This window comes from Takifugu flavidus, chromosome 4 (assembly GCF_003711565.1).
Source record: "Takifugu flavidus isolate HTHZ2018 chromosome 4, ASM371156v2, whole genome shotgun sequence".
Classification (NCBI taxonomy): Eukaryota; Metazoa; Chordata; class Actinopteri; order Tetraodontiformes; family Tetraodontidae; genus Takifugu; species Takifugu flavidus.
Window position 1 is genome coordinate 14,245,664 of NC_079523.1, and position 25,307 is coordinate 14,270,970.

The 25,307-nt window shown below is 43.4% G+C and overlaps 2 protein-coding genes and 1 long non-coding RNA gene across 3 annotated transcripts in view; 2 read left to right on the forward strand and 1 right to left on the reverse strand.

Annotated features, from left to right (window-relative positions):
• The window catches only part of LOC130523762 (homeodomain-interacting protein kinase 1-like), a 55,372-nt gene that overhangs the window by 8,826 nt on the left and 21,239 nt on the right, over positions 1-25,307 (forward strand). The window lies entirely within an intron of this gene.
• LOC130523774 (uncharacterized) lies at positions 2,153-7,163 on the reverse strand. Its single transcript, XR_008950012.1, has 3 exons — positions 6,944-7,163; positions 2,644-2,775; positions 2,153-2,400 (listed from the first exon to the last, which is right to left on the reverse strand). It is a non-coding gene; the product is annotated as an uncharacterized LOC130523774 (long non-coding RNA).
• Positions 19,969-23,634, forward strand: LOC130523765 (NACHT, LRR and PYD domains-containing protein 12-like). Its single transcript, XM_057029282.1, has 3 exons — positions 19,969-20,456; positions 21,386-21,562; positions 21,673-23,634. Exons 1-3 carry the CDS (start codon positions 20,236-20,238, stop codon positions 21,725-21,727), a joined length of 453 nt encoding a protein of 150 aa, XP_056885262.1. The 5' UTR covers positions 19,969-20,235; the 3' UTR covers positions 21,728-23,634.

The window sequence follows — 25,307 nt, forward strand, 5'->3', positions numbered from 1 at the left end:
AACAAGAGCGGGCGACGAAAAAGAGCAATAAACCTGATGGATATTCTGCCCCCTGCTGGGTGGAAGACCTTATGACAAAAAAGAGAACAACAAAGTGCAGAATACACTTTAGTGGTGTTCAGTCATATTTACATCCATCAGTAACTCACCTGTACCTGGATATTCTGCACACATTCATGTTTAAATGGTGTTTAAACACTTGTAATGGTTTTAAACACTCATCAAAGTCAGTGTTTTCAGATTCTGTGATTTCACACTGGACAGAATGTGAATGAGGTACATCAACAAATCCTTTTTGCTCAAACAGAAGTTTCTACAGCCAAAACACTCCTGATTAACTCAAATAAAAGCCGAACAAACTCAGTACCAACATGAGATTAAAAAGATGCAAACAGACATATTGCTCAGTGCTTTTTAATAGAAGAAATCAGAATTATGAGCAACAATTATGCAGATGTGTTAAAAGAAAAAACACTGGAACAATCAAACATGGGAACAGAACCTGGATTTTAAAAAAAAAAACCTAAACAAACTAAAGAAAAAAATCCCCTAAAGCAGCAATGGAAGAGTTGCAGATTTTGTTCAGCTTCTTTTGTAAAGACTAAAAACCAAATATCCATAGCGCTCCGTATCTCAGCTTTAGTGGACGGCGAGTCCCAGCTGGTTGGTGCTCTTGTTCTGGGTAGGGGGGGCTAAGGTCCGGGGGTGGGGCACGCTTACGTGGGGGCATCATCAAGACCTGTGCGTAGGTCAGTTTGGAGCCCACCTGAAAAGTCAGAGCAGAAGGATTTAGTTTCCACCATGAGCATCTTTGCAACAGGTCTGCTATAACCTGGGGTATTTGTCCTGTCAGGGGTCTTAAACCCGATAAGTGTTGATGTGTCTGTGACCAATCGGGGCATTCACTTTATGAATGAGTAACATGAATGGACACAATTAAATCAAGCATCAAATTAAGCATCAAAAACAACTCAACACCCAAAACTTACTTGCTGTCCTGGAGAATGAGCTGGTTGGTGGTCGGCCTTGGTCTTTGATCTCTGCTCCAGACCCCTGAAGAGGAACAGGTCTCAGGTGTTACCAAGTGCTCCACAAGTGAAATAAAGTGTGAGCGAGGGTGGGGGCCATAAACTTACCGATTCAACATTGGCTGAATATTCTGAATATTCTTAGAGGGCCGGGGCTCCAACACTGGCCCTGGGATGTCCACACCGCCCCCCCTCTGGGGGAACCCAGCCTGGGGTGTGCCCTGGGACCACACCGTTGCCTTCGGCTTGTCCCCGCTGTTGCCCCCTTCAGCCATCACCCGCCGCTCAGGACAGACGGAGTGAATCTTGGAAGATGGAGTAGGAGCATCTCCACCAGCACCAGGGGGCAAAGTTTGAGTGCCAACATCCTGACACTCAGGTCTCGGGGGGCCCAGGTCTTCGAGTGTGTTATAAAAGCAAATTAAGACTGAGGGACCATCGCCCTCTTCTCGGCTTGGGATTCTCCTTACACGGGAATTCACAGGAAGCCACGGATGCTGGAGCTCCACATTGTCCTGCCAGTCAATCTTGGATTTGGTGGATCCACGGCGAGTTTGTTGACCGATGTGTGTTGAGGATCCCGTGGTCAGACGCACGTTGACCTCACTCGAAAGAGACAGTTCAGGAGGAGGTGTTGGTAATAAACCAGTTTCTGGTCCAGGAGGAGGTGGTAATAAACCAGTTTCTGGTTCAGGAGGAGGTGGTAATAAACCAGTGTCTGGTTCAGGAGGTGGTAATAAACCAGTTACTGGTTCAGGAGGTGGTGGTAATAAACTGGTTTCTGGTTCAATAGGTGGTGGTAATAAACTGGTTTGCAGAACCGTGGATGGACCAGGCTCATCTGTTGGACACTGGTTCTGCTCTTGCTCGAGGTCATCAGCATCAATGGGACGGATGCTGTAGCAGCTGTGGGTCTTTGTTTTGAACGCCTGATGCGGATCCGTAGTTTCAACACGGACCTCCTCGCCGTCCTTATTATCGCATTGTGGTTCTGGATCTACCGTCGGCCTCTGCTGGTCACCTGATGCCTCAGTCACCATGAAAGCAACGGACGGTGGCCCAACAAGAGTTGACTGGACCGGTTTGGACAGCTTTGACCCAACTGGAGTGTTTTTCCTCTCCGCCTGTGCTCAGTCTGGGCAGCGCCACACGGGGATGTGATTCCAGGGGTTCCTCACATGTGCCTCTGCCGTCTCCTTTAACCTCCTCATCCAAGCATGCCTGCTGGGTTCCTGCGGAGGTGTGCTGCCTCAGCTCCACCGTCTTCGTGCTCCGTCTAACGAAGGGTGGGAGTTCTGGCAGACTGCTGTCGCTGTCGCTGTCGCTCCACTCGTCAGAAGAAGTACTACAGGAACAGCCCATCTTCTGCAGCCTGAAGCAGAAACAACAAAAAGCCACTGCCATGACCACACACACTCTAACAGTCATGAACAGATCCATTCGCTGCTCCAGCCTCATGGAGAAAGAGGAAAGAGGAAAGTCCGCCCGCCCCCCCCAGCCCAGACTAGCACAGGTGAGGGGCTCACGCCCCCGCCAGTCATTAGGGCGTTTAGACTCTGGTAGAGCTGCCAGCAGAGCTCAACTTGATCCCAACCATCAACTCCCAGTTACTGACCTTTGGACCTTTAACGCGTGTGCACGTCAGTATGGAGATTGTCTCTCTTGGAGGGTGATGCTCGGTGGAAGGATCGAAGAATGAGGCGGCAGATCTGATGGTGGTTTCAGCTCAACCTTTAACGGTTAATGTCTGTAGGTGCAGCAGCAACACTTTAATATGAAGACTTTTTACTTTGAATCAAAGCTTACAACCCAAAATGGCCTTTTATCTGTGATGACCTCACAAAAATACTGTATTGGCTCGAATTTTAGACGACCCTGATTATAAGACGACCCCCTCTTTTTCAAGACTCAAGTTTGAAAAAAGACTTTTTGAACACCAAATTTAATTTTTATGCAGAAAATAATTACAGTACATCTGAAACAAATGATTATAACAATATTCGAGAGAGAAAGTTATTTTGCCTCATTCAAATCATGCAAAAACTGTCTATCACATCTTAATATCTGAACATTTAAATATGTAAAGTGCAATCACATTTGTAAATGAATGGCTTCTGGTTTTTGAAATGTAAATAAACCAATCTCCCTCTATCTCTTCTCTTATTTTCTTCTTTTCTTTCTTACCGCTATTTTTATTTTTCTTCTTCGTGACAGGGGTTCCTTTGGCCTGGGGAGTTAAGTTCAGCATTCGCTTTAAAGATATCTGGCGCCATCTAGTGTTGTGAATGGGTATAATGTCTTGACCCCGACCCCTTTTTCAGTCTTATTTCAATGCAAAAAACACCGTCTTATATTCGGGCCGATACGATAATCTCATGCAAAGTGTTTAAAGCTGCTGTGCATCAAAGCCACAAACGTAAATGTGTGAGTGGGTTAAATCGCTGCATATATGACGTACTGTAACATTTGTTCTGAAAATAATTTAATAATGCAATTTTACCCCACCGTGTCCCAAATTACCCAAATATTTTGCTATGATTCTTCCACGATGGTGATGCAACCGTTAAGCATTAAACTGAATGTTAAACATCTTGACAGCTCATTCCAGTCCAACATTGGAGCCCTTCTTTGAGAGCAGCTTCACAATGCTCGTATCCAATAAACTGGTGTTTCTGGACAGTTTGATCAATTTCTTGGCAGGATGTCAGAATATCCTCCCAGTTCTGAGACCAGTCTCAATCATCCAGGTCAGAGTTATCCTAATAAGCTCTGCGTCCACTGGACGCGTCACGTGCACCACCGAGACAATAGAGACCTCATAACGATCCCTTTCGCTTTGTTTTATGTGTGGAGGGCTACATTTCCACTGTTTGTCATGTCAGTGGAAATTCACTGTTGAATCAGAGTCAGTTGGTGGAAATGATGTGTATAAAGTTTAAATACACTAAAAATTGATTGATAAGAACATTTTGTAAAAAGAAAATCATTTTTATATATTTTAGAGTTTTTGAGGACCTATATTGTGTCTTGCAAGAACATTGGCTATTTTGTTGACATTAATGTTGGCCTCTGTGGATTGTGCGTCCACTAAAACTGTCCGTGTTTCTGAGGAGGAACCAGGAGCAGCTGGGTGGAAGCTATGAAGCTTTAGGTCCACATAGACCACCTGGCAGGACCATCGTTCCTGTCTAGGAACCTTGTTGAACTGCTGGTTATCCTCAAACAGTGGAGAAAGGGATTGTTTGCATTTCCTGTCTTCCTGAAGGGATCAATCAGGCCCCCAATGCTCAAGCTAAGAGATGGTGGTTGCTGCTGCTGCAGCGCAACATCAGGCACCTCGGTGCTCAACACTCCACACACCTCCACGCACAGCTCCACACGGCTCAACACACCTCCACACGGCACCTCGGTTCCACCCACTTCCACACACCTCCCTCGGCTCCAGACACCTCCCATGGCTCCACCACCACCTTGGCTCCACCCACCTCGGCTCCACCCACCCTCGGCTCCACACACCCCCACCCACCTTGCTGCCACCATTAGACTTTAAGGACAAATCAATACAACAGGTAAATTTCACACCCACAAAATGAAGTTTTCCAAGTCCCAATATAATAAAGAGACATTTCCAGTAACCCCATAATAAGATGATTTAGGTTTTTCATTATATAAATCATTGTGATTTTAATATATTTTTCTATCATCTATCTGGATTAATTTGGATAATCCTGAAGATAGTTAATATCATGGATGGACTTTGTTATATATTTTTACATCTGATAATTTGCACCTTCCCATTAAAGTTGATCTTTATCACTGTGGATAAACACCTTTTTGAAGGTTCGCCATTGAACAGAAAAGAATAAACCGTGTGTTAATAGTAGGTGGCAGCAGATGTAGTATTTAAAATGTTTGTAAAAGTTATTTAAAAATACGTGCACTTCAGTTCCAGAGGCTTGTGGAGCACCTACAGCCTAAAGGTTGATCTGTTTGGCATCGCTGTTCCACACTGGATGCTGAGATGATTTGGGCAGAATAATGTCAAATTAAAGGTCTTTTAAACAGATCTGTGATGGCTGAACAAGACTGATGTGGCAGTGACACCAACGTGTGCATCAGCTCTCCAGCTAACACGCATTATTTCATTAGTATTATTCATCTTATTCATTAAGGCCCTCAGGAATGAAATCATCCTCATTGTAAACAAGAGCGGGCGACCAAAAAGAGCATAAATAAACCTGGATATTCTGCCCCCTGCTGGGTGAAGACGTTATGACAAAAAACAGAACAACAAAGTGCAGAATACACTTTAGTAGTGTTCAGTCATATTTACATCCATCAGTAACTCACCTTTACCTGGATATTCTGCACACATTCACTATAAAAAGAAAAAGTTGAGAAAACGTAAAATTTCAAGGCAACATGATGCAAGAGATTTTTGGTTTTCTCAACTTTTGCCTACTTTTGTTGACTTAACTAAGGTTTACAAGTTCTGACAAGAGTTCTGCCAACTTGGATCTTCTTGTTCACCTAATTAGGATAATCCTGGAAGGCTAACAAAGAAATTCTGGTTTCAATGCCATGTATTTCTGCCTTCACCAAATGCAGATATTCTTGTTGAATAAACATACAACTCTTACTCCAGTTGAAAATTTACCTGTATAAATAAAGGAAAATGTATGTATGCCATCATTATATTTGAAAAATGCTCAATAAATAGATATTGACTAAAACAAGCACAAAGCACAACTGATGTTATCTGAAACCTTATTTATTTTGTTGAACAGTGCCTCAAGTCCATTCCAGAATGTCATGGGTCGTTGTGTCAATTTTCTGTAAATAAGTATTGCCGGTTCTTCAGAGACATTAAAATTGAAGTCCAGAACCAAAAAAGAAAAACAAAGTATGTGAAAAAAGTGTCCAGCAACATAGCCATTCATGCACGCACCCTGATTGTCTTGTAAAAGCTGAACTTAACCACTTGCACATGAAATAGAATAGTGCCACCAATGATCGGCTGTGTACCCAGACACCTGAGGTTTACATGGGCAAACTATGATGAACTCGTTAAAAGGTCTTAGAAATGTTACCATCAATGACGAGGGAACTAACAGGTCAAACACCAGTGCTGCGCTTCATGTGAAGTGGACAACACCTCACTTTAAAGTACTTCATGACACAGATATTTAATTAATGACAGTCTCACCAGATATTTAATTAATGACACAGTCTCGCCACATATTTAATTAATGACACAGTAGCTTTCACCCACCAACAGCTGCTTCTCAGCAGAAAAGGGAGTGAGAGTTCTAGACAACTTCAATCCTCACCATAAAATGATCTGGACCGCACTGAGGAGGTGCATATTCCCATTCTGGATGAATTCATCCTATAAACATCTCCTGGGAATTAGGAATTAGTTTTACTTGCATTACTTTGTTTGTACCTACCAAGCACTTCATCAGGAAAACCTTTGTTGCATCTTCTCGGAGGAAAATGGGCAGGCGGATGTCTAAAGAGTATTCAGTGGAAAACAAGCATTTCAATTAGTATATACTATATATAATTATTATATACATAATGTACTTAAACACAATGCAAAATCAGGACTCTTTTATAGTAATGAAGATAAGGACAGGTCAGACCCAGCAACATGTAAAACTTAAAAAAAAATACAACACTGCAACCATGTTAACAATTTTACTTCACTTTTACAAATTAAAATTCTGTTAAATCAAATGCCAACATAAACACAAATAAGAACATAAAGCAATGACTGCTGCCATTCCTTTTTACTGACACACATCCACTAATGTGATTTGGCTGAAGCCAACATCTTTTTCTGTTTCTCTTATGAGAGAAGTATATTCATACTCTTCTAAAAATGTCAGGCAGGAGCCCTTCACTTCACTCACCTGTTCATTATCCAGGAGGTCTCCCATCTTCTCCCCAAGAGCTCCCTTCTTAGACTGCTACAGTTTCAGCAGGCCAGGCACTAATTTCTCAGGGGATGCATTGAAAGTCCCCAGGAGGTCTTTGCTCGTGATCCGATGAAATTCTTCAGATATCTAAACAAGACCATCAACAAGATATTGCCATTTATTCAGCACAGAACATTCCTGGGTAGCCATCTTGTGCAGTCTGCCCCATGTTCAACGCCTGACCATGTGATCAACAGCAAAACCTACTTCAAAAAGCTCTTGTGAATCCGTCTTTTGCACAGGAATGGAGACCCTCCACAAAAAACGGTATCAATATGCAAAAGCATGTTATCATGTTCCAGTGTTGCACCCAAATCTGTGACCAGATTCTGTGACCTGCCGTAGTATCTTTCCCGAACCATCTCAGTCTACAGAAGCCCTAAGTCAAAATTATGAGAAAGTCCAAATTTGGTCGTTTTTCTCCAGGTGAAACTACTTTAAATTTTCGTCTCATAATGTCTTTTATTTCACCATTTCGATTTAGCGTGGGGATTCTTTTATTCTTGTACAGGCAGAAATGGGCTGTTATAGGAGTGAAATATTTAGGGTAAGAATATTAGGAAAGGTCAAAGATCTATGGCATTTGTAAACATGGACCTTGAGGACTGACAATTCAATAAAAATGTGACCATTTTGACACCCGTTACAGTTGCAGTAAGTGATGCACTCCTTGGGAGGACAGACATAACAAAAACACTGGCATTGCACATTTCTGGAGTGGGTGTGGGGGGTGCAGTGTGTTGGAGGGGCCTTGAGTGGAGTGGTAGCGCAAGGTAGAATAAAGTTTGCCAATACAGCAAATACTGCACTTCTTCAATGATAGTCAATCTAGTATAATAACTTCAGCCTCACCTCCTCAGAGGAAAACAGTGCAGGCCACCCTCCCTGGACCTCAGATACCATAGGTTGACACTCCACCACCTCTCTCCGCCTGAGGGAAAAGGTCAGCGCCATCTTCTGCTGGATGACTGTCACGTTCTTTTGTTTCTTCTTCATTTCATCGACCAGAGCAATAACTATGAAAAAATTAACACTATCTGTAATGTGACATCAACAACACACAATTATTCCTCAAATATTCTGTCTCCTTCCCCATTATGTAAAAACCTCTGAAAATGTAGCAAACTTATAACAAAGCATGAAGCACAACTTTAATTTGTATGTAACAGCTAACTTACAGTAATTAAGGACATTAGACAGTGTCACACCAGCTGTCAAGTTAGCTTTATACATTACTGGAAAGTAACAGTGCTTCTCAATTATTTTCTGTTACGCCCCCCCTAGGAAGAAGAAAACGTTTTGCAGCAATCGACAGCAGGTGTGTCAGGATCGGAACTTTTGATACATACGTCTCTGGCCCAATTTTCTCGGGGTGCAGAGGAAAGTGCTCCACAACAGAGAAGTAGGGGATCCCTGAAATTACAAAAGGTCAAAGATCAGAAAGGTGCAATAGAATTGTGTGTATGAAGACAAAAGACAAGAAGTGCTTTAAAACAGCAATGTAAAATCTTCTCACCCATCCGTGCTGAGACACGATGGTCGTCCTGTCGGAGCAGGTTCTGCAGGGTGGCATCAGCACTCAGGCCCGGAGAGAAGCCGATGACAAACCCCTGGACACCACCACCAATCAGTGATTGGAGACAGCTGGACCTCGGACAATGTGTTGAACCATGAATAAAGCTACAGAGATACCAACCCTGCTCCAGCCGCTGACCAGCCACGTCAACAGGAGCTGCAAATCTGCACAAAGCAAATGTGTCAGCATAGAATGAATGTTCAAACAGTAACAGGTCCCAGATTTTACTGGCCTTTATTCCAGTTTACTTACCAACAAGAGCTGCAAAATCTCTGAGATCATTTTGTATCTGCAGAGAAGCGCATTTTATTAACGGCGTTCACAAACTTGTCAGCACTCAAAGTGTGCATAAACCAATCACCTAAATGGAAGCATATGCAGAGATATCGACAGATGAATTACAGAAATGGGATCGATTTTCGAATGAGCCAATATTAGCCGCCACATGCCAATACCGATTATTAGCATTAGCCATTTGGAGTCACATGCAGATCTTAATGCCGACAATGGTTTAGGTTACTTTGCCTCCGCATTAACAACTACCAGCACGATGGTAAAATGTTAAAATAAAATGCTATTGATGTCAGACGGCGTTAATATCAATCACGGCAGAATGACCAGATATTAGCAACGTGGAGCACGAGAGCGATGTAATGGAAACAACACAGAAGCGGTCAATTCTTTACACTGAGACACGGAATAATGGGATTGTGAAGCTTTAGCTTGAATTAGTTCATTTAGCAGCTGTGAAAGTCATTGAAACGAGCAGAGCGATGTAGATTTGTACTTACGTGACGCCAAACGGAGTGAAGCGCGGGCTGGGACTGGATCGATTGAAATGGCGGTGGGTTCACGTACGATGGGAATTCGAAAGCTGCCATTTGAAATCGTGTTATTTTCCCGCTGAATGTGACGCACACAGACAGCCCCTCCCACACCCACTGGCTGGGAGCTGCTCCACCCCTCCCCCCACACAGATTCGCGATCAGAACCACCCGTTTTGGACCGCTTAACGCCGTCCAATTCTATGGAATCTGGGCACGTTAGAACCACAAGACTTTGAAATATAACCATGTCGAGCTTCATAACTTTAGCTTACCCGGTGACGGAGAAACAACGAGTTAAACACGAAGCTTTTGTCGGTTCGGAGCCGTTTTCCCGCTCTGTTCTGCATTGAGTTAATCGGAGATTTGAGCGGACCAGTCGGCGCTTTAGCTCGTTTTACGGGGCGCTGGTTAATTTAACGTCCTCACAACCAGAGACACCCTCTGATGAATAGCTGTCAGCTTCAGAGGATGCACCATCAGAAGTTCCATTACTGGAGACTGTTTCTTCCTCACATAGTGAGGTAGCATTGTCTACTGAGGTATCTACACAAGAAGTATCACGAGTAGAATCTTCAGAGGACTCTTGTTGCGAGGACTCTATGTATTCCACTGGGCTCTCCGTGGATTTAGTATCGCTGATTTCCTTCTGGGAGGACTCACTCTCTTCTTCCACTTGGGACTCCGTATGTTTGGCCTTGTTGGCCTCCCCTTCAGTGGACTTCCTGTTACTAGCAAGGCAGAGAAGCTCCTCTGAGAAATTAATTCTGTCTTTTTTCGGTAAGGTCCCGATGATTTCTTTTTGTGAGGGCTCACAGTCTATTTCCTCTAGAGATTGAGTGAATTTTCCCTTCAAGGACATGATGGTTTCTGCCTCGGAGGACTCGCGGTTCTGCCTCAGGATCGATTCTTCCTGCCTTGAACACTTTTCCCTTAAAGGATTTGATGGCTCCTTCTTTGGTGGGCTTCTTTTCCTTCTCCAAAGTCTTTGCCTCTTTCTGAGAAGAGCTTCTTATTTCTGACTCAAATGAGTTCTTTTTGTTTCTCTTCTCATTTGAGTTATTAGCTATTAGCTGAAACCTCTGTGAACGCTAAACTGTTCATTTTTTCACACATTTTCAAGCTGCAAAAAACACATTGTGTAAATTTAAAAATGTACAATAACAAAATAGGCTCCTTGATTTTTGTACAAACATTTGCACGTTATTGGCCCAATTAATTTTTACAAGTTTCAAACTTAATTTTAATGCTAATGACCGGAAGGCTTTAACTGGTACAAATATTACATCTAATTAATGATACACAGTACTCAGTAGAATCAGCTATGTAGTGGGAGTTAGCTGTGCTGTGTGGCTTGATATGTCTCTTTAAATGTTTCAAAAACCTATAACCTCACTGATATCAAATAGAAATAATGTCACTCACTAGTCTTTGCTCTCCACTGTTCTCAGGTGCCCCATTGTTATAAAGTCATGCTGCAGGGCTTTCTCCGGAGAGATTCTCTGACGCTCATCAAAGTGGAATAACTTCTTCAGGAGATCATAAAGCCCTGCGCTCCTTCATTTCATTTTTGTCATTTGTTGGATTGGCCTGCCATTGGAATCAGTGATTAAATACAAAGATAATTAATCACAACAATGAAATTAATTATGTGTACTGTGGAAGTCCTACAATTATGGCCTGACGGAACAAGTGGTGTGTAAATTATCTGAGCCAGGATGGCACCCTGTGGCACACATCCATTCCTTTTTACACCTCGTAAGGACCCATGTGCACCCACTTTCCACTTTCCTCCTACTTAAATCTTAAGTTCTTACTTTACTCCTGGAGATATTGGAAATATCTGTCTCATAGCTTCACCAACCCTGGTTGCACATGGGCCAAAACGTGCAGCATTAGGTCTGTCTTTAATGCCTGCTGCTACCTCAACTTTATCCATATCCCAGAGACACTTGTCACCCTAAAATTCCTCTAAATTCTCCCATTGCCAACTGCATGCTCTGTGTTAAACTAAAAAGGGTAGACATCCACTTGCCGCCTCCCACTGCGGGTGGGGGCATCTTATCCACCAAACAATTAATGTCTGTGATAGCAAACGGAACAATATTGTTCCTGTCCTCCTCTTTTCTGTATCAGAGGGCCTGGAACTGCGGCATTCCTGAAACGGGCCCCTTACTCCTTGTGTGTATTCCTGTTTGACCCTAACCCTAACCCTAACCCTAACCCTCCTCATTATTTATGGCCCCTGTCAACAGTTCACCTCTATACTCACACTCACTCTCTTCCCTTGATTCTGATTCATAATTTTCCAAAAATAAACCTGGGTCTTTTTCATATAATTTTGTCTGAGATTCAACAGACTCCTGAAGCTCCAATTCTCCAATAAATGTAGGCAGAATTTTGAAGTTATCTGTCTTATTCTCGCTCTCCTCTTTATCACTGCCATAAATCAGTCTTGCCTTCTCCCTGTGCTCAGCCCTGGCAGATCCTCCTGAGAGATCAGCTCTTTTCACTTGTTTTGTTTGTTTGCTAATTGTTTTGAAGACGTTTAATGCAGATTTTTGACTATCTTGTTTTTTAAAATATAGTTTGTTGGGAGATTTTAGGGCGAACCACCTGAGCTTCCTCTCTAAATTCATTTTTTCCTAAGTTATCTTCAACCTCTTCCTGTCCCTGTTTGATCCTTCTAACCTGTCTCCGAAGTTCACCCACTGTCTCACGTAAATCCTGCATTTCTTCATCTCTGTCCACATCTAATTGACCACTGTTAATAGTCAAAACTGGCAATTGATATGGGGGTGGGGAAGAGGTAGTAGGTAATGCTGGATAAAGAGTGGTGTTAAGTGTCACTGTCTGGTTTGGATCTTCTAATGGAGGCTTCTCTTCATTGGGCACTCGTGTGACCCCCATAGATCTGCAATAGTGCACCGCTGCACATGTCACAGCCACAACATGTATCCTTCGACGCTTATCTTCTAACTCCTTACCCTGTTTTTGCCATGATTTTCCTGCTATAAACCCTAATTTTGGATTATCAAGATGATCCTGTAATATGGTGTGAGTTTCTGACTCCCACTTACACAATGCTTCAGCTAAATTAACCTTCACCTCTGAAGGGTGTTGGATTGCAATACCTCTCGTGCGTCACTGCCAATCCGCGTGTTCTTTAAATGAAGACTTCAAGTAAACAAATGCCAATTTCAAAATGTATTTAGCAAATAGAATCAATTCAAGATACAAATATTACAGAGCTCCGGGCCAGTTCATAACCCTAGCAACAACAGAGTCAATTGTCAGGGCATGAAGTCTGACAACCTAACTATCCCTTGGCCCAGTTTATATAGAAAGACATATGAAAATTATTGATGCTAATTCAGTCCAATCCAGTCCTTCTTCTTGGATGACCTCATCTTCTTCTTCAGCCTCCTTTGTGTTGGTGGTCCTTCTTCTCCATTGTCTTCTCAGATGGCCAGATCAGAGGTCTTATTCCTGTCCAGGAACTTATCAATCACCAGTAAATTATGCTGTCATGTTTTACGATGGGGGTCTACCATTTCCTGTCTGCCTGGCTCCAACTGTCTAAGCAGTATTCATGTCAAAGAAGGGTCAACTGACTTGCTTATGTGTATTCCTACTAAAGATTATATACTATCCCTAACTTCTGAACTAACTGTAACATAAAACAAAAACATATAGTATAACACATGCTAATAAGATAAAAGATGCTAACAAGATAAACTAATTCTCTTCAGTATTTACTGTCTCTGTGACATGGAGCATTGGAATATTTCAGCTGCAGCCAGCAAAAACCCATCAGAATGACGGCTATCGGTGGGAACCGCAGGTCATTTGACTTTAGTCAGTCTGTTAAATGTTATAGGATTTATTGCAATCTAATAAAAACTATGAATAAATGTGGGAAATAGGAAATAAAAACAAGTAAAATGACCAAATAAATCTCCCATGAATACAGTAAATTTTAAGATGAGAACCTGCTGCACTGTGCCATGCCCCTTCTCTACTGAGAAAAGCCCAAGTGTGTCCTTCAGTCACCTCAGACATTCAGCCAGCTTTTAATACCTTTGTTCAAGCCCAGAACGCCCTGGATTATTCCCACTGAAGATGGAAAAGCAGCTGGAAAACATGAGTTATTGTTAACTGTACTGGTGTATGACTATAGCGCATTACTGGACCACTATAAACTTGTTGTTTGTGGTTTTTCTTTCTTTGTGGAGATTAACACGTTAAAAATAAATTGCACTGGTTCAGCAGTTGATCTTGTTTTCTTATTTGACCTATACGATACCATTTCACAAGGCTAAATATACATTTTTACAGAATAGTTTTTATCCTTCCGATTACCAGCACCAGCTATTCAAAATATATATGTAGTGGGTTTTAAAATGAACTGAATGATGTCTGCCTTGTCTCTCCTCTACCTGTCCTCCCCCTTCTCCTCCTCTCTCCCTACCCACCCACCCCCCATCAGCAGGAGGGTCCCCCCCCCCCCCATATGAGCCTGGTCCTGCTCAAGGTTTCTTCCTGTTAAAGGGGAGATTTTCCTGTTGATTGTTAGGGATCAGGCCCTGGGATTCTGCATAGCACCAAGTTTGACTACAACAGACATTACAAATAAAGATGATTTGATTTGATTTGAAAATAAAAGAACTGCGCCTGAAATGAAGCAGAAGCAATAAAAACCCAACACCAGCGAAGCTTTCGAAGAATCTCAGATATTGATGAAAATTCTGGAAATCATGATGGATAGATATTTTTCTCACGGCTCAAATTCCACAGCTATTAAGTGATTAAATGGATTTAATGGTGATATTCTGGAGTCCACAATATCAGGTGAAGTTACACTGGGGAACAATTTGAAAATATCCTGTTGAAATTATTCTAAATTATTCTGATTAAAAATAAAATTGGCACTCTGATTCCAAAATTACAGTCATTTCCCCCCAGCCCGTCAAGTTTTGAAAGCTTCTCCTCCAGAGAAGCTAATTTCCCCTAATGAGCTGGAGTCAGACTGGCCAGCTGTTGACAACTGGATCAGCTCCGTTGGTGCCGTCACCATTAAGAGTGTGTGCAGCCCCCAAAAGGTCAGTACTGTCAATATCCTATAGGGGACACTTTGAACCAGAGGGGATCCTATAGATCAAAAAGTTGACCCAGTTTTGATTCCGCACCCAAAAACGAACATCTGTCAGACGAACTCCAGTTGTTTCCCAGTATTTCAGTTCAAACGTGGACCAAATTGTTCTGAAGAGAGGCGCCTGTGCTGAATATGACGCGATCCAACCACGAACACGTGACGTGTAGAGGAAGAAGAAGCGAAAGTGAAAGTTCTCAACTTCGGGCTCCATCTTGAGTGACCGCGCCCTGATGGAAACCTCTAATATTCAGGTAGCATTTGGTTCTTTCACTGCTGTCGTCTCGAATCAATGTTCCGCTGCGAGATGCGGCTTAATAAGCTGCGTGTGCGCAATGAGCGTGCGCGTTGTTTCGGTCGCACATTGCGGCTGGTCGACGGGAATGTTGTGACGGATGATCAAACTTTGTAGCGTGTTTCCTCTAACTGCGTTTTTCCGCTAACCCTGAGCCAACATTTTAGAGGTTGAGGAAGCACATTTTAATACTCACAATAAGTCGACAATATTATTTGCAGTTAGTGGAAAATCCACGGAAAGAGGGACACAAACGCGACAGTTTTAGCCTCCTCTCTTTGTCCCTCCACCAGGGGGACAATCAATCCTTTATTTAAAAAAGGAGAGTATGGAAGAGGGAGAGATCAAGGCATTCCATTTGATTGTTTTAACAACTGGTTCTTTGTGGAATATGAATTTGTTATTATGGATTTATGAAATGTGTTCTGTTTTGAATGAAGCAGTCAAGAAAAGGAAAGGAAAACTAAACCCATGGTGTTTTCATATTTTTGGTCCTGTACATGTGGTCAGATAAGATTAGTCTGAGCAGAATTGGGTGTTTTTTGCCCTTTGCTGTGTGTCATCTATTCTATTCAGCATGTTGGGTTGCTTGACTTCTGTTGGGTCGTGTCAACTTGATGCATCACTTCTGAGATATTGACACACCTTTTTCCTGAGGCTGGCTCCAATGCTGCCAACACACCTGGCCATGGATATGGTGGGACTTCTGTGATGAGTGGGGTCAGAGGTGGTGGACAAGCTCTGCTCCAAAACAAGCTTGCATCGGTCTCATCTCCAATGGCGATGAGACTGCCTACAGGAGGGAGGTGGCTCGACTGGTGTCCTGGTGCGGACACAACAACCTGCAGCTGAACGCTCAGAAAACAGTGGAGATGATTGTGGACTTCAGGAAAGTTACAGCCCCTTTGCCCCCCCTTGCCCTTATGGACTCCCCCATCACCATCACGGACTCCTTCCGCTTCCTGGGCACCACCATCACACGGGACCTTAAGTGGGAGCCAACCATCAGCTCCCTCATCAAGAAGGCCCAGCAAAGGATGTTCTTCCTACGGAAGCTGAGGAAGCTCAAACTGCCTCCCAGGATGTTGGCGCAGTTTTATACGGCCATCATCGAGTCCATCCTCACCTCCTCCATCCTCCCCTCCTCCACTCATCACCGTGTGGTTTGCTGGTGCCACCGCCAGGGACAGACTGAGGCTGCAGCGCGTCGTGCGCGCTGCCGAGAAGGTGATCGGCTGCAGGCTTCCATCCATCCAGGACCTGTATATCTCCAGGACCCGGAGGTGTGCAGGTCGGATCACGGCCGACCCTTCCCACCCTGGTCACGGACTGTTTTCCCCCCTCCCCTCAGGCAGGAGACTACGGTCCATTCGGACCAGAACCTCCCGCTACACTAACAGCTTCTTCCCCTCTGCCATCAGGCTGCTGAACACCAAGTGACTTATCACTTAAGCACCATGTACAGCAGCCCTGGACTCATAAACAATACATCACATTACTCCTGCATTGACCTGCACTATTTCTTACCACATACCTCTTACCACCTACTATTTATGTATATAATGTATATAAGTCTTATTTTATTTTATTTATCTTATTCTAGTGTGGTGTTGATGTCTAGTGTTATGTTGAATGTCGCAGCGGCACACCATGACAAATTCCTAGTTTGTGTAATACTGTGTATTACATGAACAATGGCAATAAACCTTCTTCTGATTCTGATTCTGATTCTGCTAGATATGTTTGGGATCTCCTCCGCCACAACCACCAGCTGCAACTAGTAGCTGTGCACGCCATGCAGAGTTTTGACCTCTAGGTCAGGCTGCAAATGTTTTTTCCAGCACCATCATGTGTTGGTGAGAAACATGATGCGCCTGATCAAAAAAAGCTGCTTGTAATCTGACAGACGAGCCATGATGAGATGTCAAGGTGCATTGTTGAAAATGAAGATCCTCTTCTTGGAATCCTGTCTGAGATGACAGAAGATGATGCTGCATTTGACCCACTTTGATGATGTGATGACATATTTCTGTTTAGTTTTGAATGCATTCTCATCTTATTTGTTGAATTTAATGTTGAGAACTGACATCTTGAAAGAATTTAGGTTTTCTTGTAAACCATAACCAGATAAAAATGATTTCATTTGTATTTGTGTGCGTCCGTCTGATGCCACCGCACCTTTTGAAACACCCAGGAGAAACATTTTTTCCACAACTATTTTATGTTTAACATGGTGTAAACTTTTAAGATGTCCCAAAACTTTTTTCCAATATATATGTGGCCTGTATGATGTACAGGGTGACATCATATAATAGATTTTGACGTGAATGAGCCGACAATACGTCATTGGACAGACCTCTGCTTGTCTTCATGCTGAGAATCATGTTCTTTAATCTTCTTTTCTGTGTCAGCAGACTGTTTCTGCTTAACCGTTTAGACTCACATTTAAAAATGAGCAAATGTGTGATGGAAGAGGAAGAGAGAGCAGAGTCCGTAGTGCCCAGCTGTGTGTCCATGAAGAGCGACATGTCCAAAGGGCAATCTATAAACTTCGGTATTGGACCTCAAGGCTCACCTTTAAAGTAAGGTTTTCTGAACCACATAACGCTGCCTTAGAACATTTCACAACCATACAAAACATCATTTTGTGGGTATTAGCCTCCACTATCGTGAAAAATGAAATTCATCAGCTCTTTAAAATGAAACGGTGCACAGTCCTTTCACCATGTTGGCCTGTGGAAAACCAGTGTTGTGGGCCCGATGGACCAGCGTCCCCGTCGTTGCCGGACCACCGTTGGCCACCACTTGGGTTTTGGGATCAAAGTGGGGGCGTTTCCTGTATCCGGTTCTCCTCACGGATCCATGACTACAACATGTTGCTGCAAGTGCAGAGACGTTTGCTCTGGAAAGAACTTTAGAGCACATTCAGTGCTGCAGGATGAGGGGCTGGAAAGGTGCCAGTTCTTTTCTCACTGCAGGGAACAGTTAAAAAAAGCAGCTTAAACTCTGAAAACATGAAAATGATACAGAGACATCATTGATTTATTGATTCAGTTGTTATCCAGAATGGATTAGAAATGTTCCTGTTTGATAAAAATGCAGTGAATTGGGATTATTTAGCTACAACCTCTACAGATTATTTACCTTCATCACAGTCTCATCACTATTTCTGATGTTTCCTTAGGATGGACGAGGACAGAGCAGAGTCCACTGCCCAGCTGCCCAGAGTGACCGTGTCCTGAAAAACGTATCCAAATAGCTGTCAAAGGATCATAGAATAAGAAACTAAAGAAGTTCAGTGAAAATGTAGTAAGGCGTGATGATGTGTTGTGTGGCAGCTGTTAGTCACATTAACAGCAGCAGGTTGTGAGTTTATTATTGGAGATGTTTAACACTTAAACCTCAGACAGTCATATAGTTACAGACTTAATGTGAATATTGTTGATTAGAAACAAGAATCAGGTTTAAACTGAAAGATGAATTCAGACATAAATGCTGGAACAATATTGAGTCTTGATCAGGTTCTTTCATCCTATAAATCAAAGGACTAATAGAGATGGTTTCATAGTGAGAGGGGGGAGCACATCCTATCAAACTGGGACCAGGCAGCTCCACCAGGAGAGTCCTCTTGTTCACAATCTGGAAGCAGATCTGGAGATGCTGAAATGAAGCCCAAACAAAGTAAAACTGTTCAATATGAGATTTAATTTGTGATGTCATGAATTTGTAGTTGTGTTGATGATTTATTATAGATGGAAATCATTGGTTTACTTATGTTCAGGAAGTGATCTGCAGGAGGTGATAGAAGGTCATAAGATGAGTCTGAAGAGAAGATGTGAACATGTGACTGAAGGAACTCATGAAGCAGGAAGTGGAACCCTGCTGAACAAGATCTACACTGAGCTCTACATCACTGAGGGACAAAGTGAGGAGGTGGACACACAACATGAGGTGAGACAGCTTGAGAGAACCTCCAAGAAGAACATCCAGGACACTCCAATCAAGTGCCAGGACATCTTCAAAGTCTTATCTGAGCAACAGAGACACATCAGAGTGGTTCTGACCAACGGTGTCGCCGGCGTTGGAAAAACCTTCTCAGTGCAGAAGTTCAGTCTGGACTGGGCAGAAGGTTTGGAGAACCAAGACATCAGTCTGGTGCTTCCGCTCTCATGGAGGGAGCTGAACTTGATCAGAGATGAGCAGCACAGTCTTCTCTCACTGCTTCATGTTTTCCATCCAACATTACAGAAGATCAGAGCAGAAGATCTGACTGTCTGGAAACTTCTGTTCATCTTTGATGGCCTGGATGAAAGCAGATTTTCACTGGGTTTCAACAAGCATCAGCTCATCTCTGATGTCACACAAGTATCGTCCGTTGGCGTGCTCCTGGTGAACCTCATCCAGGGGAACCTGCTTCCCTCAGCTCTCATCTGGATCACCTCCAGACCTGCAGCAGCCCATCAGATTCCTCCCTCGTGTGTTGACAGGATCACAGAAGTACGAGGCTTCACTGACTCCCAGAAGGAGGAGTACTTCAGGAGGAGGTTCAGTGATGAAGATCTGTCCAAGAGAATCATCTCACACATCAAGGCCTCCAGGAGCCTCCACATCATGTGTCTGATCCCAGTTTTCTGCTGGATCACTGCTATAGTTCTGGAGGACATGATGACCAGAGACCAGAGAGGAGAGCTGCCCCAAACCCTGACTGACCTCTACTCACACTTCCTGAGGGTTCAGATGAAGAGGAAGAAGCAGAAGTATGGAGGAAAGCAGAGACCAGGGAAACTGACTAAGGCTGATAAAGAACTCCTTCTGAAGTTGGGTCGGCTGGCGTTTGAACATCTGGAGAAAGGAAACATCATGTTCTACTCAGAAGACCTGGAGCGATGTGGACTGGACGTCTCCGAGGTGTCGGTGTACTCAGGAGTTTGTACAGAGATCTTCAAGAGAGAGAGTGTGATCTTCCAGAAATCAGTCTACTGCTTTGTTCATCTGAGCGTTCAGGAGTTTCTGGCTGCCGTCTACATGTTCCACCGTTCCACCAGGAAAGACACAGCGTTATAGGTCAGTTCCTAAAATATTCTGAACCAATCCGCTTTTCCGGGTTTGCTGGGTTGTTAAATTACGATTCAGCACATCTCTTGATGACTTCCTCAGGAGAGCACTAATGAAATCTCTCAAAAGTGAAAATGGCCGCCTGGACTTGTTTGTTCGCTTCCTTCATGGTCTCTCTCTGGAGTCCAATCAGAGGATCTTGGGTGGACTGTTGGATCAGAGGAACAGCCACCCAGAAACCATCCAGAAGGTCCTCAACAACCTGAAGGAGCTGAACAGTGATAAATCTCTCCAGACAGAAGCATCAACATCTTCCACTGTCTGATGGAGATGAAGGATCAGTCAGTCCATCAGGAGATCCAAGAGTTCCTGAAGTCAGGGAAGAAATCAGAGAGGGAACTGTCAGTGATCCACTGTTCAGCTCTGGCCTACCTGCTGCAGATGTCAGAGGAGGTTCTGGATGAGCTGGACCTGTGGCAGTACAACACCTCAGATGAGGGACGACGTCGCCTGATTCCAGCTGTGAGGAACTGCAGGAAGGCCGAGTAAGTAAAGATTTTTGGGGCCGGACATCGGCGTTTAAATCAAGCGAGTGGATCATGTCAGGTAGCAATACCCCCTCCAGTGGTCATTCCTTCAATTCTTTATCTCCATTGCAGCGTCCATAAATTAAAAAAAACAACAACAATTCATCCAGAAATGTTCAACACTGGCTGGATATAAGTTCAAAGGTCAATCCAGACAAACCAACATAAGGCAGGAATAATAGGAGCCACAAGTTAACTAACTATCATGAAATTACTGTCATGTCATTAAATAACTTTTGTTTGTTTGTATACATCGCATTCTAACGACAGAAAAACACATTTTAACGAATGACACGTGACTATTTTGCTTCATTTGTTCCACGTAAAAACAGCCGGCCTCGTTGGTTTAAATGGGTGTTTTAGGTCTTTGTGGCGGTTCCGTTTGGAGCCTTTATGTGACCCACAAAGTTGTTTGAGCCTTTCCACACCTGTTAGGTGGCAACTTCATCACTAGCAACAAAAGGTGCAGTGAAAATGATTTGAAGGGAAACAGGCAGATATAACAGAAGCTGAGGGCAATCGATGCAACCAGAGACTCTGATGTCATCGATCGGATCGCTGAATTAAGACTTGACGCACCATCGTACAAATTGGATGAAATCAAAATATCCAAAGAGCCGATAGACAGATAAAAAGATGCATGTTTCTTTAAACCATTTGCTATAATCATTTTAAATATTGAGTAATTATGAGCTGTTCTAAAATAAGACAAATGTTGAGAATAATTCAGTTGCATTTCAGATCTGATGGTCGTTCAAACTGTTGCTCTACGGTGTTGAATTTAGCTTTTCCAGGAAATGAGCTACATTTGTGTTGAGGTAGATTCTCAGATAAGTTGATGAGAAATCCCAAAGTTTGACTCACTATTTTTGTTTCATACACAACAGACTGCCTGGTAGTTTTCTTTCAACGAGTGATTGGGAAGTTGTGACCTCAGCAATGACGTCAAACCCTTCTCATCTACGGGAGCTGGACTTAAGCATGAACCGAAGCCCGACAGATGCCGGAGTAAAGTTACTGTCTTCTGCAATGATGCATCCAAACTGCAAACTGGAGACGCTCAGGTCAGGAGGCCTCTGTTGGTCTTTTCTAAATTTCTTTACATTTTCTGCTTTTCTCTTCATTTTCAGATTTAGAAATGTGTTTTTATTTGCCCCATTTATTCCTTTTCCAGGCTGAGACACTGCAGTTTATCAAGATCAGCTGTGGCTCTCTGGCCTCAGCGCTGAGGTCCAATCCCTCCCATCTGAGGGTTCTGGACCTGAGTCGGAACCAGCTGAAGGATCCAGCAGTGAAGCTGCTCTGTGGTGCTCTCCAGGATCCTCTCTGTGAGCTGGAGACTCTCAGGTCAGTCAGAGATGATCCAGTACTTTCCCAGGTGTAACTAGTTAGACAATAACTGTTTCCATGTTTGATCTTTGTTATAAACGTAGTGTTACAGTTCTCAGAAAAAAGACCACACAGGACAGATTTGCAGTATTAAATTGGTTGTGGAAATCTGTCCCATGTGAGGATGGTCATCAATGACTAGAAAGGAAGTATCAGTTGTAGATTTGTCTTGTTTTATTTTAGGCTGGCCACAAAACCGCCCAAACATTCAGACCAATCAAAAATGGTTCTTCCTGTCTTTTAAAGATCAGAAGGAAAACTAGAAACCCCAAAAAGAAAGCTGCTGCAGTGTGCCATGCCCCTTCTCTCCTGAGAAAAGCCATCCCAAAAAAGAGAAAAGCCCAAGTGTGAAGTGAGCGCCCTGTTAAACCTTGGTACCGAAAGCCTGCAGTCATTCTCATCTTAGGTGGCTTCATTCCAGCCAGAAGCCCAAACCTGCCTCCCTCTTAAAGGGGCAGCAGGTCAGTCCAACCACAGAAACCTTCATGAAGATCTGAAGCTTTCAGCATCCACAATTGTTGCACCTCACTTCCATTGGAGTCCAAATCAGAAGTCAACAAGTTGATTCTACACCGATTCTACACAATGCAACCATTTTAAAAAGGTTTCCATCCATAAGTTTTCACACATTTTTATATAAATCTGTTTGTTCATCGCCTCCTTCTGTTGTAATGGTCATTAAAGAAAATGACCTTATTGGAGTTTTTCTCCTCACAAATATGACTTTCTATGAACGATGCAATAAATGCAGCTTGCAATCTAAGACAATATGGAAGTATGTGTATATAATAGTAGTGGAAGTAGCTCATAAAATAATACATTTGCTCTTCTCATCGAATCTTTCTATGTTATTAAAGAAAAACCTGCTCTTAGTCAACAACATCTAAGACATCAACCAAAAATCCTAATTTTCTATAATATAATATAAAACAGTAGAGAAGACTCTTTCTGCAGAGACACTGGTGGCAGGAATGCAGAAGTATCACCTGCTCAACTTGGAAGGTGGAGCAGAAACCACCAGCTGAGAAGGTCCTCAGCGAGAGGAAGTGGTGGAGAACCATGAAACTTGCTAAGCTCCACCTCAGCTCCAGAGACGGGCTGAGCTGGAGCTGTGGCACCAGGTATCGCCCAGAAGAGCCTCCAACAAACAAGCTCTTCTCTTGGGAGGAGAGGGCTTTGAATCTCAGCTCAGTGTGCTTGTCTCTAGTAGGTGGCAGCTGCACCTTTTCCTGAGGTCCTTGTTGATGCCCTGAGGGGAATTGATGCTCCTGCAATGTTTTCTGGCAGCATTGAGCTTGCAGTGGGGCAATCAAACACACTGTGGGGGGGCTCTCTTTCCTTCTCTCATCTGGAGAACAAGTGACACCAGCTGCCAATCATTGTTGGAGAAATGTGCAGTCAGGGGAACGATGCGTCCAGACTATAGCCACCCTTCCAGCATCCAGCAGTGTCTAAAACCTTTGATTTGGTTTCACCAGAGAGTGTAGGGATTGCAGGGTCGCTGCAGCATCGCCCACAAGCTGTCAGGAGTGGGTCGCTTTGTCCCAACTCCTGACAAGAGTTGAGTGCTATTGAGAAATGTGGTCTCACAAACTTGGAAGGTATTTTGACCCACACACACTTTACATACGCTGTAGATCTTGTCCAACCGCCCTGAAAGAACCCAAAATAGGAACATACGGCAGATAAGCCGGTGCAGGACCAGAGGTTTGTTGCTTGTAAGCTGTGTTTTGCTCTGGTACATGTTGATTTTATTTGTCTTCTCTCAAAATAATTGTTATTTTAGACTATGGAGTGCAGTTTATCAGAGACCAGCTGTGATTCTGTGGCCTCAGCTCTGAAGAAGTCCAACCTCTCCCATCTGAGGGTTCTGGACCTGAGTTACAACCACGTTGCAGGATTCAGGAGTGAAGCGGCTCTGTTCTGGACTGGAGAGTCCAAACTGTAAACTGGAGAGGCTCAGGTCAGTCTTCATTTTTCTACCTTTATACCAGCTGCTAAGATGGTGAAGTGAGGCTGTTCTCAACACTGCTGTGATGCACCACATTAAAAAAATTCCTTAATATCGTGAATTCAGGTCTGACCCAACTAAGAACTAACGTAGGTTTAGTACTGACGCAGATAACATGCAGACCTGCACCGTATAACCTCATCCTGCATTTTTCAGATTAGAGTACTGCAGCTTATCAGAGATCAGCTGTGGACTCTCTGGCCTCGGCGCTGAGGTCCAATCCCTCCCATATCAGAGAACTGGACCTGAGTGGGAACCAGCTGCAGGATTCAGGAGTGAAGCTGCTCTGTGGTTTTCTCCACTTTCCAAACTGCCGACTGGAAACTCTGAGGTAAACACCATTCTCAAAAATGTCCATTATTCCATCCGAGGGTCCTCACACTTTCTGAGTGTGTGTGTTGTGCCCAGTTCCTTCAGGAGGGGGGGGCCACACGGGGACCACTTATTCATGATAAATTGATTTAAGGACAATGAAAAAGCCGACAGATGGTAACCAAAATTAGACAAAACTAGGTGAGGGTGCCTGGTAGACACCAGCCAACGAGGAGGGAGATGGTGAGGGAGACAGGAAGTCATCTAAGACAGGTTGTGCCTTTAAAGATGAGCCACAGGTGAGATGGATCTCCATGATGAGATGGGAGGGAAAGAGGTGGGAGAACCTGGGAAGAGTGAGGGCCAGAACAATATATATTCTCCTCTGGAACAGTGCAAACCTGAGAGGTTGGAATTGTGGTAATTACATATTACTATCATTTTTAACCTGTAACTAAATTAAATATTTACAGATCATGCCTTTGATTAACCTTTCAGATGAATACTGGTTTCACTTATAACCTTATAAAAGTTTCCCTTCTTTATTTAGATTAAGGACTGCAGGTTATCAGAGATCAGCTGTGGCTCTCTGGCCTCGGCGCTGAGGTCCAATCCCTCCCATCTCAGAGAACTGGACCTGAGTGAGAACCAGCTGAAGGGTTCAGGAGTGAAGCTGCTGTCTGATCTCGTAGAGAATCCACACTATGGGCTGGAGACATTGGGTCATTGGTAGAAGCCAGTCAACTCCCGCTCATCTGCTGCATCACTCACTGACCACTGGTGAAGAGCATCTGTGGAAACATCTGCCGTCTACTCCCTCCATAGATGAAAAATTCAGTTTTAAAAAGCGCTGGTGGACTTTCAGGAGATCAGTCGATGGTCGACAAAGCAGAAGCAGCTTCGCCTTGAAGTTAAATTAGTTCCTGGTATCACACAATGCATCTTTATAAAGTTCTAAATGGCTCCTCGGCCACTCTTAGAAGCATGGAAACATTCTCTTAATTGTCTCTTCAAATGTCTGTATTATACGTTACTATTTTACATCATGCCTTCAGAATCTTTAGGGTTTAGTATTTACTGTCTCTGTGACATGGAGC

Bases quoted from the DNA above. Each gene is read 5' to 3' on its own strand.
- LOC130523765 (XM_057029282.1), top strand. From the start codon at position 20,236: ATGGAGATGAAGGATCAGTCAGTCCATCAGGAGATCCAAGAGTTCCTG. The intron at 20,457-21,385 runs GTAAGTAAAGAT...CATACACAACAG, and splicing joins AGGAACTGCAGGAAGGCCGA to ACTGCCTGGTAGTTTTCTTT. The intron at 21,563-21,672 runs GTCAGGAGGCCT...TTCCTTTTCCAG, and splicing joins TGCAAACTGGAGACGCTCAG to GCTGAGACACTGCAGTTTAT.